We start from the raw sequence: 19,330 nt of genomic DNA on the forward strand, positions 1-19,330 counted from the left end.
GCTGGGAGAGTCATGCAAATGTGCATCTTAGTGGATCTTGCGTCAAATCCTCATTGTTTTGAGATCAATGGCAAATCTGCAATTGGCTTTGATGCAGCCAAGATTTTGAGCAGATGCACTTGGGAGAATTCCTGTGCTTGGGCCGTGCACTCAGGGACTGCAGCACTGAGGGTGGCTTTCCTCTTTTGTATCTTCTTTGTCACAGTGGAAAACATCACACATTCTGCTCATCACGTATTCATAAACTCCATTGTTGCTAATGTTGTTTCAAATAACAACTTCCATCAGTGATTGGTATCATGGAAATCTACGATGTCTAAGAAAAAGAAAAAGATCTTCCTGCAGGAGAACAGCAGCCTAACCAGCCCAAACCTCCCACCATTCTGAACATCTCCTACTTTTTGTGGATGGCTCTCTTGTTTGCCTGATGTACTAATTCAGCAGATACATCATGGAGGGCTACTGTAATGGCTGACTTACTTGTTTTTCACAGAAAAGAAATATCCCAGGTCCTCAGAGCACTGCAGCTCATCCCTCACAGGACACTTTGCTCATAGAGTGTAGCATCTGGAGCACTTTGTGCTCTCCCTGGAACTCGCCTTGTCTCTGGCTTTGGCAACAGAGTCTACACTAGCCCTGACACAGTGGGGTTAGCAGCGACCACAGGGATTTCCTCTGTGTTAAATATTTGCAGAAAGCTGGCAAAATTGGTAAAAAGAACTCATGTTTTTCTTATTTGAGGTATCTTCATTTCCAGACAAAGACACTTACTACCTCCCTGGTGGGGAGGACAGGTGATAATGGCCTTAAATTGCAGCTCGAGTTAGATACCAGGGAATCGCTCCAAACTGCAAGGGCAGCTCTCCTTTCCTTCAATCAGTATTTCTAAGAGTTTGTCCAGGTCTGAGCAGGTTACAGGACAATGGGGCAGGGGCAACAGAACTTACACAGACGAGCAGGGCAGGGATGGGTGTGCAGTACTTCACATGGATCATGGCAAGCAAGCTTGGCAAGTGGCCTTCTCGGGCACCAGAGAAACATAACCTGGAAATAAGAATAGGAGCACTAATCCACTGCATGTAAAACAGCTGTATCAGTATCTAGCTGTACAATGTCTCTAATCTCAACTGCCCTCGTGGGTGTTGGAGTGGAAGGAAGCTGCTCTCTGGCTGCTGGTTTGAAGCTGGGGAGACCACAGCTTGGTTCTCGCTTCCACTAGACATTCATGAATAACTTGGTGTAAGTTGTTTCACCTAAACCGTTCTGTGTAGGAGGCCTTTAATGGCTAATGTCATCTGTGAAATCACCTGATCTGAGATGCCCAATTATCTCTGAGGATGAGGACTGAAATCTGCCAGTCACCATCTGCCAGCAGCACTGCTTGCTTATCCATGAACACAGGGAAGCTGTGGGGTAATCAGCCATATGTTGCTAAGGCACCATAAATTTCACAGATAGTAGTTCAGTGTCAAAAGGGGTTTGGTTAAGGTTTCGTGTGCTTTAAGATTCCACTTTTACATGCATAATATGTTACATATGCACTCAGACTTGTGTCTCATGGTACTCATGGAAGTGCTCAGATAAATAACTTTCTGGAGGTACTTCAGAGTTGGATTGTTTCCTCCAAAAAACATTTATAACTTTTAAATTGAGTTCAGGCAGGTCAATTAGTACAAATAGACCTTGCAGATTCTCGTCCCACTATCATCAGAGTGCACGCAAAGCATCTTGCCTGGAAGGAGTTTCTTCATTGCGGGAATAATGTCTGTAACTGGGAACAGAACCAGGCCCTGCAACTCCTTTCTCAGCTAAGCATAGTTTAGCTTGTAGCTACTGGAACTTTATTGATGTAAAATTGCTTTGGTTCCATACTAAAGCTGTGTTTGGCTCTTACTGTGAGTTATTCCACATCTGCAGACACTTTTAGTAGCTCATAAGGATTATTTTGCAAGAGATTCTGTGATTCAATATTACATTTGCTGATTGAAACAGAGCAATTCATAACTGAGTGTATCCAATATGCCCAACAATGATCTCACCGTGCTATAACATCCAAAATGTCTAGCTAGCATTTCTTTAGCAAATCAAATTAAAACAGCCCCTCCCCAAATTAGATAATGTTCATAAAATTGTACTCCATCTAACCTTGATGAGGTAAAAAGGTATCCATTTATTCCTCCAAATGTAGATAGGGCCACTGAGACTGGCATAACCCAGGAAAAATAGCCCAGTAACTTTTCACCAAATGTCTAAAGCAACAGAAGGCAGAGAAACTGAAATACACTGCAAAGCACAGAACTGAAATCAAAGTGTATTTTAGACATCCAGGGAATGGTTTACTTACTACCGCCACAGCGTTGGAGGACAAGAGCTCTTGGGGTGACATGGCAGTGAAATATGCAATGTTGGTGAACGTATACACAAATGTCACCAATGGGATGGATATGAATATGGCACGAGGTAGGTTCCTAATAAAAGAATTAGGAGGGTAGATAAGAATTTACAGCCATACACAGTGAGACCACAGTAGCCTTATACAACCCGGGGCACTTAACCAGCTGTGTGGGTTCATCTGCTGCAACGCTATGGTGCCTTCCAGGAGTGAACGTTTACTTAATTGCCAGTCCGGAGCCCTCTTTAGAGGAGGGCAGCTGAACAAATCTCTATCTAATGCAATAATGCCTTTTTGTCTGTGTCACACTTGGAAAAAAGTTAAAAAACAAACAGAAGAAAAGTAATCTTTGTGATTCCCAATGGATTTATTAAAAATTGGAAGATTTCTTTTGTTACCAAATTACTTTCTTAGAGGCTGCAATAATAATAATAATAATAAAGTCTATTCACTCCCTTTCCTTTCTGTTTCTCAACTGAGGCCATGTTTGCCTTATTTAAGTCACAACTTTTCATTGTTCAGTTTTGAAATTGTGATGACCCATTACAGTGCTGCTGTTTTATCAAGGGAACACTTTGCTGATCTTTCTCTATTCCTGCCAAGGTCTCTGGGCGTGCACTTTCCCACTCACTGGGGTGAAGGCCTGTGCAGGGCTGCTTGTGACACGGCAGCTTTCATTCCCTTCCAGCCAGGCTGTGCAAGAGCTTGAACTTCTCCTTGTTTAACTGCTGTGTGCATCACACACCCAGAAATAGCTGATGCTCTGAGAGCTGCTCTTGGGATCCATCATTCCACTTTATCACCTCAGAAATTTTGAAACGTTTGATCTTTGTTTTACTAAAGTAGAATTGTTCTCCCTCTAGCTCCCCTGCCCACTGGTGCTAGATCATTTCAAAGCGCCTTCCTGCACACGCAGCCCCCAGAGAGCTGACGTGGGGCTCCCCAGGGGCAGGTCCCTCAGCCACGCTGTGGTACAGGTACAGGGCAGGGAGCGCTGCCTGTGGGTCAGGTGCTTTCCCATCTTCTCTTTCAGGTCTTTGTATAATATCCCCTTTGGGTGAAAAAGCAAAGTAACTTGCAGTAGAACCCAACATTTTTCTAACAAGAGACAGTGATTCTCCATATAGATACGTATGGCATCTCATCAATGGTTAATTTAACTGTATGTTTGGACAGGGCCATGATGACAATGCTTTGCACATACGCCATTTTAATTGAATCGATACTTGCTGCAATCTGTTCCTCATTTCAGCTTGATGTTTTGTTAACTAGCCTGTTTGCATTCCAAACAAAAAATGTCTCCTTTAGAAACACCAGTCCAGGACATGTAACGATATCGCTGCAGCTTATTAAATGAATTATCACATGGCTCCAATGTCTCAGCACTTCAAACAAAATGTGGATGACGTGGAAATGGATACTTGCCTGCGGGGATCAACCAGCTCTTCTGTTACATAGTTCAAGAAGTTCCAGCCACTGAACGCAAACGACCCTTGAAGAAAAGCTAACGCTAAGTGCCCCACGGACGGAGTCATCCAAAAATTGAATGCTTTGCTCGGTGTCAGCTCTTCATAGTTTCCTGCACAGAAAGCACAAGCAAGAGTTTACGCCTTCCCCTGAGGGAAGTGCTGCCCACCAGAGACACTAGGAAATAGGTGAATGTTTGGTTTTTATTCTTTTTTTTATTGCTCAGTTGGATTTAAGGCTTTGTGCTCTTCATGTTCTACAAGTCAGCTGGGGCTGGCACTGCACTCGTGGTGCTCTCTGTGGGACGGTGTCCTGGGGAGGCAGTGGGCTCTGCATGCACAGGCATTGCTCTGCAGCTCTCTGCCACAGCGCCGGCACCGCTGCTGCGACATACTGCTACCTGCCTTTGTCTACATGCTGCTGGAGGATGGCTCTGCGATGGGGTAAACTCCCGTCTGTTCCCAGTGCTGTTTACTTTTGCAAGAGTTTGGTGTCATTTAGTAGGAGTACTGGGAAAATGTCTGTGGGGCTGGAAGATTTGTCAAGACTGTGGGACTGTTATCACTGAGAAATAGTCCTGCTCTCTGCATTCCCTGTTTCATCTTTCTTTACATGACTCATCATAGACATGGTAAAAATGTCATGAGCCTTTTGTGCTCTCTGCTTTCCATGAAGTTGGTGATTCAGTAAGACATTTTTGCGTCTTAAGAAGAAGGCATTTTGTAGTTCTCAATCTTACAAGTGACTTTTTGTAGGAAACCAGCCTGTGTCCAAAACGAATCTGGCATCTTCCTGAACTGGGCCCAGCACTGCTTACCACTTTGCACTCAAAGTGCTTTAAAATTTGAAGACCATGTAACAAATGATAAATTTTCTGTAACCACTCTAAAATACACTTCAGATGCACTTCACCTTTATCAAAACCAACAATGCAGGGCAGAAAGGAATATGTTTAAGGAAGGTACAGCTCATTTCTCTGTAGCACCATCCTTTTCATGACTCTGTATATGGTTGTCACACAGAGGATAAACTTCCAGTGCACCTGTGCCTGGAATAAATCCCTCAGCAGCACCCAAGACAAATGATTTTCCACAGGGACACACAGCAGCTGTGTGGGGTGTTCTCCAGGTGCCCAGTTTGCAACCAGCTCCCTCCAGCCCAGAGAACACCCACGGCAACCAGAGCCCTTCGCAGCCCAGGGACTGCTCCACAGCCTATGCAAACCCTTTGGTTGCTTTGAAAGGAGAGTGGGAGAAACAAATCTAGCAACAGTACCATACCCGTGTTGGAGCTGTCTCACAGAGTACCTTTAAAGATCTGTATGAAGCCCACAGTAATGATAAGGGCCAAGGCTAAGAGTTTTCCTGCTGTAAATATATCCTGAATGCGCGTTGCCCATCGAACGCTGGAGCTGTTCACCCAGGTCAGGAGTACTGGAGAGCAAAAGACTGAATTCAGTGAAATGAAATTACGTTTATTTAAGAATACACACCGTGCTGTAAAACACTGACTGCTGCATAGTTCCCGTGGGGCCATAATTGAGGTGAGGAGGGGACTGTCCATGCCCTATGGGGTGCCCAGCTGCAGAGGAGCATCCATCACAGCTGTCCTCCCTGGGGCTCTGCTGCCTGGCTTCTCCAGCTGGATGGGCTGTGCTTGCTCAGAGCTCAATGTTCTGCCTGAAAGGAGAACGTCTCCTTTCCCTGTGGCTCTGCTCCAGTCCCACCAGCTCTGTAAGTAATCAATGCAGAGCCAGTGGTGGTCTGCACTTCCTACTTGCCTGCATTTGGGAATGTTAAAAAAGGTGAGAAGGGCTTTGGGCAGTGGTGGGACACCTGCTCTGGGTGAGCTCACCTGCCACCGCTGCCCAGGAATGAGCTGCAGCCCGCTGTGCTCCCTGCAGGCAGGCGGGGAGGGACTGGCCACCCTGCGCAGGGCACACTCCTGCCTGCCTCTTGGGTTTTGGGGCCGTAAACCCGGCCTTGCTGAGTGATCCTTCGCAAACGAGGCAAGCTTTTTGTGCGCGAGAAGCAAATACTCACGTAAACACACCATGGACAGGATCCTGGAGGCATTATAGGGGGGAATACAATTAGGGAACACGGGCTGCAGGACATAGTTTGAGAAGGTCAGCGATATGACAGCCAGACTTGTAGGGTACATGATTAGCACCGCACTCCAGAGCAGCAGAAACCTGAGAACAGAAGAAAAAGCACAAGAAAGCAGGGCTAGGTGTGCTGGAGGAGGGCAACACACGATCAGCTGTGCTGCACTTTGGGAAATGACCAAGGCATTGGGGTCAAGTGCTGTAATCTCCTTATAGCCAACAGTCACCTACTTGTGCTTCTCCTCATCCCTTTTCTCATGTTCCCAGCACAATCTGGATTTCAACTTAAACATTTCTAAACAAAATACATTTAGGAATTTATCAAAGAATGAGGATTACAAGCACTGGGAACTCTTTGCTTTAGCAAATGTCAGAAATGACAATTCCAGATAAAATAGTGTAATTTCTGGATTATGCTGTGCTGTTCAATTAAGAGCTGCTCACTCCCAGCATGCGTGCCTTCCTGCTGCCAGCCCGTTAAGTTCAGCAGGGCTGAGGTGTCCTTCCTGGTGCAGCTGGCCTGCATGCGAGCACTGCTCTTAGTGCTCCTTGGCCATGGCGGTGAGTGCTTCTCCATACCTCCTTTGCCTTGCTTTGTTGTTTCTGAGAAGTATGGGGCAATTTGATGCTTCCTTTTTCTTATTAACTACAGGGAGTTAATTCAGTAAATTGCCATGATGCAAATGTTCCCCAAATATCATTACTGTTTGTTAAAACACAGTGCATGTGTGTGAGACTCTTTTTTTTTTTTCTTAATGCTTTCTATCATGGTTCAGAGTAGTTTTCTCTAGTAACTGGCTTGGCCATACCATGCATCTGGGCGGGGGTCACTCCGCAGACCCTGCTCACCCAGCTGGGCACTGGGGACAGCCCAGGGACCTGCTGTGTTACTTCACTGGAGACTCAGTAAGTCTCAAAGGCCAATACAGTCATTTGTGCTATTGTTCTCGAGCTGCAGGGCGAGTGTGAGGTCAGATGTGATTGCCCTGGAATGAGGCCCAGCTGTGTGTGCCCCAGGGGCACCGCCTGCAGCTGCCTGGGATTGGGCAGAGCCGCGTCCAGGCAGGTGATGGGGTTTTCTGGGCAGAACCCCCTGGTTCCTCCCTCTCAGCTTTTGTCTTCTCCCTGTGTGCTTTGTGTAGACCAGAGAGATAAATTCAGTTAAAAATATTCAGTGGGAAGAATGACTCTGAAAACAGTATTTCAAGCGAAATTGGCACTCGCTTCTGTGTTGTAATATAAAGTGCATTAAAGTTGGTATCTGCTAGAATATGGTTTAATGGGATTGTGAATAATTCAACAGATTTCTGACAGTCAATTTGTTTCATGCTGAATTGAAATACATGCAGGGCTGATAACAACAATTAAATTAAATGCAGAATTTTAGCAGAGGGTCGCAAAGTCACGCTGTCAAACAGGGGGCTGAGAAGAGATAGCATTAAAATAAGAAGGAAGCTTGCCTAAGATGTAGGCCCCATGTTGTCTTATTTTAAGGTAAATCTTATGCAAAGCCTAATTCTGAGGAAGAGATATTGCTGGTTGCTCAGATCACGTTGGTGCTGGGGCAGCACTGCTGTGCCCTTGTCTTGTTCTTGTGGCTTACCCTGGCTGCCTGCTGGCATTGCATGCCCGTCTGTCCTTGTGCTGTGCTGGTGGCAGGATGCATAGCGTGCTGTGGCTGGAGGGCAGCAATGGGTCCTGATGCACTACCCAACCCTTTGGGCCCGCTAGGTAACTGCTGCTTTTCAAGTACCACCTTTTAGTTGTATGTATGTTGTAAAGGAAGAATTAAGAACAGGATTTCCCTAGCAAAAAACATCTTTTTCAGATCTGCTGTAATAAGGTACTGCAGTTACATCTGCAGGAGGTCTCAGCACTGTCGGATGCCCTCACCAGCAGAGTGCACCCAGCCTGAGGAGCTGGCTTGCAGGCTGCGGGCTGTGCTTCAGTGGGAGCAGTCCCCAGGGGTGTGCAGAGGCACTGGGAGCACAAAGCCCACTTCGGGGCCAGGAAATGCCATGGCACCTCCAGGGTGACCTGGCCAGGCATTTTGAATGGAGAGGGTGGAATTACTGCTCCCAGGACTGTGTCCTCACACCTGTGGGTGTGGAGGCTAAGCCCTTTCTGATGATCTTTCCCAATTACTCACTCATGTATGGAACTATGAGAACCCGAGAAGTTCTATCTCCTCTCATTGCTGACTGACAAGGTGCCAGGTCTTTAGAAAAATGCTCAAGAGCTGAGCGTACAGAAAAAGGGAGATGTAGCTGTTGTAGCTGTTCTTGTGATTCTTCTGTTAGTGCTCAGGAAGTCATAGTGCTTCAGTTTGCATGGGAAATCCAAGCTGCTGTGTGCGCTTGCGGCCATGGGCTGGTGAGCTCCTCCTGCTTCACGGCTCCAAGCCAGCCCTGCTCTGCTGCAAGCTGCTGTGCGAGCTGGGGGCCCCTGCTGCACTGCACCTTCTGTCTGCGCCAGCGTCCGCTGAACTTAATGGCTGTCCTCCCATCAGTCTGGATGTGCGTTACACAATGACTCTAATTAGATATTTTTTTCCTCATTTTTAGAAGTACTCTGGAATAAGTGACAATCTGTTGTGGGACTTTCTGCTTTTAGAAAGGTGTGGCGTTCACGTGCAAGTGCAAATCACTTCTGCACCAAAAACTGGGTTTTATGCAGACATTTCTGCATACTAATTGTCTCACTTGTGGAAAGCAATGAGCATCATGGATTAATCTGGATCTTCAACAGGGTCCTGTACAACCAGGCTTTCAAATATGTATTTGGGGTGTGCTTGTGCTCCCCAAATGATCACAGAAACACAGAGTTGTAGGAGTTGGAAGGGACCTCTAGAGATCATCCAGTCCAACCCCCAAATGATGTCACATTTAACATAAAATATAGAATCAGAGCAGCCAATGAAAATGAAGTCAGAGTGTACTATACTTGGGTGTCATTAATGAAGAAAAACAGTTTGAAATGGAAACTGTTATTCACACCATCCAATCACAGGAGAAGCTGAGTAGGTTTAAGAAAGCTTGAGGTAGTTTGAACATTATCAATATTATCTTAAGTTGCTTGGAAACTTTAGATTTTGGCAACAACAAAGGAAATACAGAAATGTTCTTGAGGTAAGTTTTACTTGCAGTTTGAACCAGTATTTATCAAAGCTTTGGGTTAGAGTTCTCTGCTGACTTCAACACGTAATGATTTTATAGTAAGGACATATATTCAGTTATCAAGCAGTGCTGGTAAAAGCTATACTGGTAGTATTTATCAGAAATACACTAGTGGATTTTCCATGTAGCTTGATGTATTCATTTTCTTCTGCAGGGATATGCATTAAGCTTATTTACTACTTTGGGTAAAGTTATTTTTATGACCTGCATAAACTGTTAAGAATGTACGTGTGCAAATGAACTGTGCTCAGTCATGCTGCTCCAGCAGCAGCACGGGATGTGGAGGGTTCCCTGCACCTCATTTGCTCATGCACAAATGCTATTTAAGACCAAGATGACTTCTAAATGAAGCTAAAAGCAGAAAGTCTGGCAGCAGCCGAGGCCTGCTGTGAGAAGCGTCCTCCCTTGACTCGTCCTTCTCCCTGGACAGTCCCCCAGAAGGCTGAGTAACCCCTGGGGGCAGCCCCACTGTGTTTTGACTCTTTTCCATTGCCTCTGGGTCTTCAATCTGTTCTTCTAAAGGTGTTCCCAGACTTTCCTATTGGCAAGGGCCATGTTGCCCCGGAGCTGCCATCTCACCCCTGAGGCAGATGCTGCAGCTGCACCCCTTCTGCAGAACAATCTCAGATGCAGTTATCATATTTGTTTTTTTTGCTAATGAAGCACCTACACACTACATGGACTCTTTGCTCACAAATTAATGAACTGGACAAAATGTTCTGGTGCTCCTCTGCTGAGCTGTGAGTACAAGTGGGGAATCTAATTTTACCTGTTAAATATACAGCGAAACACACAGTAAAATATAAAAGATGACCACTTCTCACTTGTCCCTTCCTCCCACAGCCACACTACTCTGAGCTGTATTTTTGAAGAGAAGCCATTTCCTGACTTCTACATCCCCCCATTGCATTTACATGGCCAGTTGCTTTGTACAGCTGCAGCCAAGGGAGCGGAGCTGTGAGCTGGCACCTGTGCCTGGGTTGCTTCTGTGGGCAGACTTCTTCCCTGAGCAACTTTCTGTATTCTGCTGCAGGAAGGTCTTGCAACATAATGCCAGAGAAATATTTGCTGCTTTCTGCACCAATAGCTAACTGAGGGCTTTGGGTTATGGTGAGCGGCCCCAGCCTGGCATCCCAGGTGTGCAAAGCTCCTCAAACATTCTGTGCTGCCACTCACCGCTTGCACACATGAATGTCGTGTGGATGTGGCATCACTTACAGCCATTGATATTTACTGAGTTGGAGAGGAAAGTGAAAGCATCCTGCAGTCTGAAGGCAGAACTGGGAGCGCTGCAAAGGGGTAGTTTGCTATTTTGAGTGAGAACAGAAAGGATGACTTTACAAAAGCAGATGATTTATGAATATTCTGTTTCTTCCAAGTCAGATGTCCTTTCCTCACTAAGAGCTGACTGTAAAGCGTGTATTCCAATGACTCTGAGGAGGTGTGGTACTTACCCAGCTAACCCGCCGAAGATCTCTGTGACGTAGGAATAGTCCCCTCCTGATTTGGGGATGGTAACTCCCAGCTCAGCGTAACACAGTGATCCCAGGGCAGCGACCCCGCCGCCGAGCACCCAAATAATGAGAGCCAGTCCCACTGAGCCAGTGTGCTCCAAAACCCCTTTCGGTGAAATAAAGATCCCAGAACCAATGATGTTACCTGGAAGGGACAGAAAGTTTGCAGTGAGATAAGCGAATGAGAAATTAACTTTATTTTTTAAAAACAAACAAATCCAGCCTGTGCCCCCGCCCTGTCCCAGCCCCTCTGCACTGGGTTTTGCTTGCTTATGTTTTATCTGATTAAGCCCCAGGGAAAAAGTTGCCATTGATCGGAAATCAAACAGGCTGAGTGTACTTGGATTTGCTGGAGCACTTCAAGGATCTGTTGAACATCTGTGTTTAGAACTAGCGTTTTTGTGGCATGAATTTGGGCAGCTTGAAAAGGTGCCTGCTATCACTTCTCATAACCAACTGTTTGATTGAAAGGGGTTGAAAAATGTCTGTGATAAAGATTTTCATCTCTTCTTCAAGATGAGAGTTCAGAGGTTTAACTAAAAAAAAAAAAAAAAAAGTTGGGTTATCCATAATTTAGGGGCCAAGAGGGGCTCTTGTAGCAAGAGCAGATTTAAGATTGAGCTTGGAAAAGTCACTTAAAAGTCTAGAAATATTACAAATCTATTGACATCTTGTATTTGCAGCACAGGTGCTGTTTAGTCATTGCCCTCAGATTTTAAAGGGATCTTGTGGTGTGACAGCAACATGGGGCATTGTGGGCTCTGTCCATGTAGTTCTGTGTGGTCAGACATGAGTCGAGGGAGTGCTGGCTGGAGCTTGCTAAGTTTGCATCCTCTTCTGCTTTATAAGTGGTTTTCGGCTCGCAGTAGATAACACGTTCCATAAGCGCATCCAGCTATTCCAAATTTTGCTGTGTTTGGATTCAGTTCTCTTCTTGCATTTCTGCAAGCAGTTTCTGAGAGTGCAGCTCACCCAGCTGGTTGTGCTTGTATGTAGCCATGGGTTTGGGCAGTGTGCTGAGGCAGATACTCTGTCTGTGGTTTGAAATAAAATTAGGGTAGAAAATAGACATCTGCCACTCAAAAGTGGGTGGCTGCTTCCTGGAAAGAGTGGGAGGGGGCACGGCTGCTGGGAGCTCTGCAGCCAGCATAGTCCTGCTGGAGAAACCAGAGGGCTTTAGGCTTCCCAGGGCAGTGGGCTGCTGTTGTGTGAGGGTTTCACCACAGGTAAACCATTCCTTGGGTATTAAAGTGTTAGTGTAGCCCTGCAACAGCACACCAGAGAATCCAACTGCAATAATGCACAATTCACCTAAGATATGTTCTTGGGATGATGCTGCTGGGCACTTGCTGCGCCTTTCCTATTGGCTGATGTGTCAGCTTGTGAAACGGCACAGCTCCTTGTGCTTCTCTTTAAAGTGTTGTAATTGAATGCAGTTACAAAGTGCTCCCAGGCAGCTGGAAGGAGTGTTGTCCCAGCACAGCAGTAAGGAAACAGTGGTACAGATTAAAGAAACTGGTGCAGACACCCCACAAGTTGCAAAATCACTTTCAAAAGTGACATTGACCAAGCTTCTTCTCAACTTTTCATTTTAATCAGTAAGCTCTGAGGATATCCCTGTGCACACTTAAAAGAGTCCTTCTGTAGGCAGAGGAAAGCCACAATCATTTTCTCTTTAGATGAAAGCTGATAGTCACTGCTGCCACTTGAAGAAATACATGACATGTTACCAAACTTTGATTTATGCAGCCATGTGAACCCCCCCCACCCTGCTTCAGGGAGGGGTTGGGATGGAGGTCTGCTCCTTTGGTGCCACCGGTTGTGTACAGAGAGATGGGGATGAATAGGACAGCCTGGGAAGGTGCAGGGAGATGTATGAGGGAAATGCAACACCCAGCTTTTCCTGCCCATGTTCTTCCTGCCTTCCCCTCCAGAGAGCAAGGACAGCAGTGGGAGGAAGGCAGGAGGATGTGCCAGGCTGGGAATGAGGCAGAAGGAAAGGTGAGAGGCCAGGCCGGCTGCTTCCTCCTGCAGCGAGCTGCTCCGATGGCCAAGCAGGAGGATGTCCAAATTTAACTTCTGTGTAAATAACAGGGAGAAGGGAGTGATCACAAGATGGAGGTCAGGAGCCCTGCCTGTGAAGCACAGTAGCACTATAGGGCTAGTAAGCTTTAACTCCCTTCTTGGGACAGGACAACATCCTGCTCTGGCAGCCCAGGTGCTGAGCTCACAGAAGCTGCATGAAGGCTGAACAACCCCAGCTGGGCCTCCGTGCTGGTCCTGCTGCTCAGAGCCCATGTGTACCTCAGCTCTGCTTTGCTGCTTGGCAGCCATCAGCAGATGCGAGTGCCTGCCCTTCGGCTAGCTCAGTGCAGAGCTGCCACCTCCACAGGTATTTTATCACCTTGCCTTTGTGTCTCCACGTGTAGAATGGAGAAAATCCCACTACAGCACGGTATCCCTCAAACTGGTAACGGACAAGAAATTGAGAAAACCTTCTGCTATCTAGGGCACACGAGCACTGGGGCAGCTTTCAGGATGCCTTTGTGTCTGGTTTTCCTCCACCTGCTCAGCTGCTTGGGTGCATTAGCAGATCTGTGATGGGCTGAAGGGTGGGGAAATGGAGATGAGCAGCAGTGTCATTGGGCGCCAGGCCCAGGGTAAAGAGGTGAGCGTTGGTGAGGTCCAGCCACAGAGACAAGGGGCAGCAGCCTGGAGTGGTGGTGATATAGGGCAGGCTAAACGTCTAGCCAGAAGGTTGGTGGCTGGGTGCGTTTTCAGACACTTGTATTTGGCCTTGACTTAATTAAAGCCCCGATTCTCTGTGCTTCACGTTTCCATCTCAAGGAGAGGGCATCACTCAGCACTGCGAGCACAGGGTGGCAGAGAGCTGCTGCTCGGCCCCAGGTGGCTGTGGGGAGGAGCAGTGCATGGCACACCATGGCATCAAGTGCCGCCCTCCTACCACGCTGGGGCTGCCACTGCAACCCTCCTCACACAGCGCTGTGCTGTGCTGCAAGCTGACGAATGCGATCTATTCGAGGTTAATGCCTTCTGGTGTAGCTATTGCAGGAGCAGGACAAGAAGGGACTGGTAGCCTTCTGGAAGCTTTCTTGCAAACATTCACAGATGTTTTTTTGGTTGAATTAAGTAGTTTGTTGCTTTTAAAGTTTAATGTACTTCTTGAATGAGTATAAGGCAAAATTCAGTTCCAAACTCCTTATGGATTTCCTATTTTGCTCAGGCAATGTGTGAAAGTCATATCAGCAGGAGTGGAAGTGCTGTGCCCCTTCTGACAACAAAATGTTCATATGGAAATGTGCCATGGCTGTGGCAATGTGCCTGGGAAGTACCTTCACTTCGCTCAGTGTAGGATGTGCTTAAAAATAGATATGGTGGAGATGGTGAAATGCTCAAAGAAGTGTCAGAAACTGCCTGATGAGAAGCAGAACCTTAAGGAGGTTTCATGTTGTAGGATGGAAGATATAGCAGTGAGACAAATGGTTTACCCACAAAGAGGTATTTCTAAGCAAAATGTGTTCAGCAAGAATTGGTGAGAATTTGGAGAGTAATGCCACAGCAGGAATGGAACTGGCTGTGCAGTGCAGGAGTTGCATTGCTGTGCTTGGGGTGTTGGGGATAATTTGTTTCAGTTTATTGGTTTCTTGCAACTAAACTACTTATTCAAGCCTAAAGGAAACTAATGGTTAAATTACTCATATTCATGCCATGGCTCTGTCTATCTTAAAAATGCATATAAAAATTCCTGTTGGAAATAACACTGCCTTGCGATTGACCCCAGCAAAGCAGCGCTAAGCAACTGCAGGAACCACCAGCTCAGCTCCAAAGGCTGAATTAACAGCTTTCTGTGTGGACAATGTCCTCCTCACCTCCAGATGGAGCCTTCGGTGGGGCTGATTGTGTTCACACAGCACAGCTCCTTGGGCATAAATATCGACCTGTGGAATGAAACCCTCTTTCTGCTCTAGTCAGCTGGGACTTTATAAAACAGATATTTGTGAGCCCTGAACTTGACAAATTCTGGTTTTTTGTTGTTGTTTATTCACAGTGACAATGCTTTCTGATGGGAGAGAGGAGAAAGGTAGACCCACAGCAATGCTTGCTTGATGTTAAAGAAAAGCCCTTTTGTTCTTAACTTAAAGAAAGTGGACCATAAAACTGGTCAGAAATTGCTCATTTGTGTGGAAAAAATGACCCCTATAGCACTGCCAAAGTCAGAGAGACCTCAGGAGATTGCTGCAGTGCTGCTGGTTGCACACGGCCCCCAGCCCAGGGGGCAGATGTGCTCCTGGATTGCAGAGGGGAAGATGTGCAGCCATTTCCTCCTTTCTTTTCCTTTCCCATTGTTCTGGGATACAGAAACCACCCAATATTGGGGGAAAAAAAAAAAAAAAAAAGATACTGAATTAAAATCATAAGCTCTCAGAATGGTCTATTTCAGGCTATTTTACTCCTGAGTTTTGTCTTTTTTTTTTTTTTTTTTTTTTTAAGCCTTCATGTTTCAAATTAAGAAGATTTTTCTAAAACACCCAGGAGGGTTAGGAATATCCTTCTTAAACAAAAGCTGATGTTCTTATGGAATCACATCCCTTAAAGAGTTATTGTGAAAGGAAAGAAGAAAAGGCAACAACACGATACAAGAGCAAACTAAATGAGATGCTGTGTATGGGAAAGAATGCATACTGCTGCAGCTGACTATGAAGAGGTAGGATAGGATGCAGACGAAAAAAGGGGAAAAAAAGTTTCATAATGTAGGAATTGAAGCTTTTTTTAAAAAATATTGAGCAGTCTTTTCCCAGATGCACTTTGTATGCAGTGCTGCAGTCTGCTGCTGGGGAGCTCTGCCCAAGCTGGCAGCTCAGCCTGTGCTTTGTGAGTGGCATTCACAGCCCAGGCGGGCTGTGACCGAGGGCGCTTGCTGGTGACACCGAGCCCGGCGCAGAACTGATGGAAACAAAACCACCATTGTAGCACGGTCGTGAACTGTACGCGCTGCAGCTCAGCGTGCTGGGGGGGGACAGTGCTGGGTTCTCCAAACCACTGAAAGGAATTGCTCCATGGTGGATAGCATTAGTGCTGTGGTGTCAGTGATGCCCTGTGATTTTAGGTAATATTTATCCAAGTGCATGGAGGGCACATGTGTTGGGTGCTGATTTCTGGGCAGTGCGTTACGGGCTGCTGCTGCAATGCCACACAGAAGGAACTAAAGCTCGCCAGCAGCTTGGAAGCAGCTCAGTCCCTCTGCCATCAGCCATGCTCCATCTCCACTGAACTCAGGAAGCAGCTCCTACTCCAGATCTTTTGCTGAACAGAATGCTGAAGAGCCCATCCTCCAGTCCTTCCCCTGAAAACACATGGCTTTGTTTGTGCTTGTAGTTCAGGTGCTGAGGTCTGGCCCTGGGAGGGACTTCCCAGAGCAGCCTGTTGTGCAGTATAGGCGCTGTCCATAGGCGTGCACCTCATGCAGATGTGTGTGTGCCGGAGCCATGGGACTGGCAGGCATCAGGGCACGGGACACTGCTGGAAAAGCCAATGGTTGGAACACGCCTCTGGCTTTTGAACTACTGGAGTGCATTTGGGGTCAGGATTTGGTGTTTTTCAGTGCAACTGTGGGGGTTGAAACACATTTCTTAAACAAAAGCTGAATTCTCATTAGAATATTTCAAGACTTGCGTGTGGAAAGAAAACACTAAATATGACAGCGTGTGTGAGAAAACGCAGGGGTCTGGCAATACTTTGTGCCATCACTTTGAGTGCAAAGTCCTTAGGGCGCCTTTTATTTATCTGCAGCACACAATCCATGCAGGCTGTAAAAATAATGGATCTCTCAGCCCTTTGAAAGTATTCGGCAGTTCTTTAGGAAAGAGCTTACTGGCTGTATGCAGAGACCTTAGTCCTGATAAAAACAGCAATTTCCTGTGTGGTTAGCAAAGAAAATATCAGCCAGGCCTTTTTACTGCCTGTGCTTTCCATTACAGATCCACATTACGTATCTGAAATTCTGAATGGGTCCGTAGTATTGACTAGAAATTTGGATAAGTAGTTCTTTCCTCTAAAAAGTGAAATATTATCATGAAAAAAAGGAATTTGGTGCTTTTTTTGCTGCAGTCAGGTAAATCACTGTGCAACTCGTTCAGCGAGGGGTTGCAGTAGGCAGCGTTTCTGAAAAGCCAGGCACGGTTCACAGGCAGAAACCCGCCTGGACTCAGGCTTCCAGCGAGTGCTGTTTGTCACCATCAGGAGGTTGCAGTGCCATGCACGGCCCTTGGTGTGGCGTGGCCCCAAGCATGGCACAGCTTTAGCAGGTGGTCTGAGTATGTGGGTCTGGGTATCTTGGCTAGGAAGGCAAAGACTTGAGATTACTGTTTAAATAAGAAAAAAAAGAGCTTAGATGAAAGGAATTGGGCTTTACAAGTGTAATGAATCCAAATGAAATCTGAGGTGGATGATGTCAGTAATGATGATGCTATATGCCGTCATGAGTTATGGATTTAGTTAGCAGAAAAGCTACACTAAGCAGCCTTCAGTCCAGCTAACTGTTAGCTGCTAATTGGCTTTGAGGAGTTAAACATTCATAATTGAGGACACTAGGAACTGGCTCGGATTGTCACTGTCTGTGACCTCAGGACACAACACACCGATGTGAGCAGCGGAGAGGTGACAGCGCAGCCCTGTGAGCCCTGCTGAGCTCCAGGGAAAATCCATGCCAGGCCCAGCACAGGATGGCAGTGTCCCCGTGCTGGGACAGGTAAGGGGACGGCTGCACACAGGGTGCTGCTGGCCTCCAGCATGGTACCGCAGGTGCAGCCGTACCTCAAGAGGTTGTGTCCTCCTGCTGTGAAAATGCGAAGAGTAGGTGAGGTTCTGGATGGACAGAGCATTCAGTCTCAGAAAGTTAGTAAAATACAGGGACGGCCCCAAATTAAAAACAGCAAATGCTCCAGTATGCCTTGTCCTGAGCTCTAGTTGAGCACAAACTGGGGCGACGTGGCAATGTGTTCAGCAGTTCATGTGACGGTCTTTAAATAGTATGCAGAAAACTCTTAATGAAGAATGGATGAAGAATAAAAGAATCGACAGAGCTTGGCATTAAACTAATAACTGCTTAATTTCATGTGTGAGAAAATGATTTAACTGCCGTAATAGTGGAAAATGAATTATGGCTCCTCAGCTAATATGCTCATAAAGGAACAAAATGAAAAATGGCCATAAAAATAACAGTGGTGATTTAATGTCTGCAGCGATCGGTATTTAACAAAATTAAATGATCTTAAAATCTGACTTGAGTTCAAATATTTATGTTAAAATTCCTAGCAAGTAAGAACATGACCAGTCACCACAAACCACAGTTCAGGCATTCTGAGTGGATTTTGCCGCGTTAAGAATTCGTAATCTGATTATGTTACACCCAACTTTAAAGATTTTAAAAATTAGGCTACTTAAAATATTGACAAAAGCATTTTCTTTAACTTGTCTCTGACCTATAAGGAAGATATTTGCCTGTTGAGCACCAATGTGCGTGTCCAGCCCACATGGATGTGAGGAAGGTTGTTCCTACAGCAGAAAGCTCAGTGAAGAGCAGGTCCCCTGGGGCTGCAATGCCAGCACACCGCGTGCAGCGGAACAGCCGCGCGTCGGCGGGTATTGCTATTGCAGCAGTCACCTCCTCAGCTCGCTCGTTCCTGGCTGCTGTTTGCGAGGTGATTGCAGGGATCTTTCCCTTGAGGGGGAATATCTTGTCTTTGGTATTCTAAGCAAGCGAGAGACTGATTAAATTGCAGAGATGATGAGCGGAAATGGCAGTGGGTGGTACATGTGCGTGCAGACAGCGCTGTGGTGGTTTGGGTGTGCGTTAGGCAGCTGTGTCGCAATTAGAGAATTCACAATCTAGAGAAGTGCAATCAAAGCAAGCCAGTGAGAACTCGCACCCTCAGCCCTCAGAGCAGTCAATGAGCGGCTGTGCATGGCAGTGCTGCCTCTCCCCACGCCCTGGGAAGGAGCTGGGCACAGCCCAGAGCTTCCCGGGACCTTCCATGGGTCTGGGGCTGCTGGGAAAGTTCTTTAAAAGCAGCAGGCTGCACGTTTGGCTCCGGTTTGTGCTGTATGAACTGTTTCACAAAGATGATTAGCTTGGAATTACTTTCTTCTAGCACTGGAATGCAGCCTTAGAGAAAAGCAACATTTGCAAAACCTGCATGGTGCAGTTATGGAGTGCAGTGCTTTTTTGCTTACCCAAACACTGCTGTTCGAGGCTGACTGTGCTCAAAGCACGAACAGTCCAACCTCTGCCAAGGTACTCAATGGCTTGAAACCGATCAGGTTAAAATTTCTGCCTTTGTGAATAGGAATGCTCTTTTCTCTTTGTAAAATTAGCGATAATCTGTGTGTTTTCTCATACAGAAGAGAGTTAAATAGGGAAAAACTTCACAGAGCAAGCTTTTAAAGCTGTTTCACTAACACAGTCATTGCAAAGTACTCTGCTATCTGAATGACATCCCAAGGAGGTGACACTTCTGGTGCTGGGCACCTGCAGGAAGGGTGCGTCAGCACTGATGTGACCTTACTCCAGAAGGTGTGAGGTGTGTTCTGATTAGTGCAGTGCTTACAGTCAAATGCAAATGCCCCGATCCTGTTCTCTAGCTGGCAAACATCA

General features: G+C 46.4%; 1 protein-coding gene across 1 annotated transcript in view; it reads right to left on the reverse strand.

Moving 5' to 3' along the window:
- Positions 1–19,330, reverse strand: part of SLC7A10 (solute carrier family 7 member 10) — a 33,373-nt gene that overhangs the window by 3,797 nt on the left and 10,246 nt on the right. The window contains exons 2-8 of the mRNA XM_021408451.1: positions 10,597–10,801; positions 5,902–6,053; positions 5,167–5,292; positions 3,818–3,971; positions 2,345–2,468; positions 2,146–2,249; positions 948–1,044 (exon numbers count right to left, since the gene is read on the reverse strand). Coding sequence (XP_021264126.1) covers positions 948–1,044; positions 2,146–2,249; positions 2,345–2,468; positions 3,818–3,971; positions 5,167–5,292; positions 5,902–6,053; positions 10,597–10,801 — 962 coding nt within the window. The remainder of the gene's footprint in view (positions 1–947; positions 1,045–2,145; positions 2,250–2,344; positions 2,469–3,817; positions 3,972–5,166; positions 5,293–5,901; positions 6,054–10,596; positions 10,802–19,330) is intronic.

The sequence above is a fragment of the Numida meleagris genome, chromosome 10, assembly GCF_002078875.1.
Source record: "Numida meleagris isolate 19003 breed g44 Domestic line chromosome 10, NumMel1.0, whole genome shotgun sequence".
NCBI lineage: Eukaryota > Metazoa > Chordata > Aves > Galliformes > Numididae > Numida > Numida meleagris.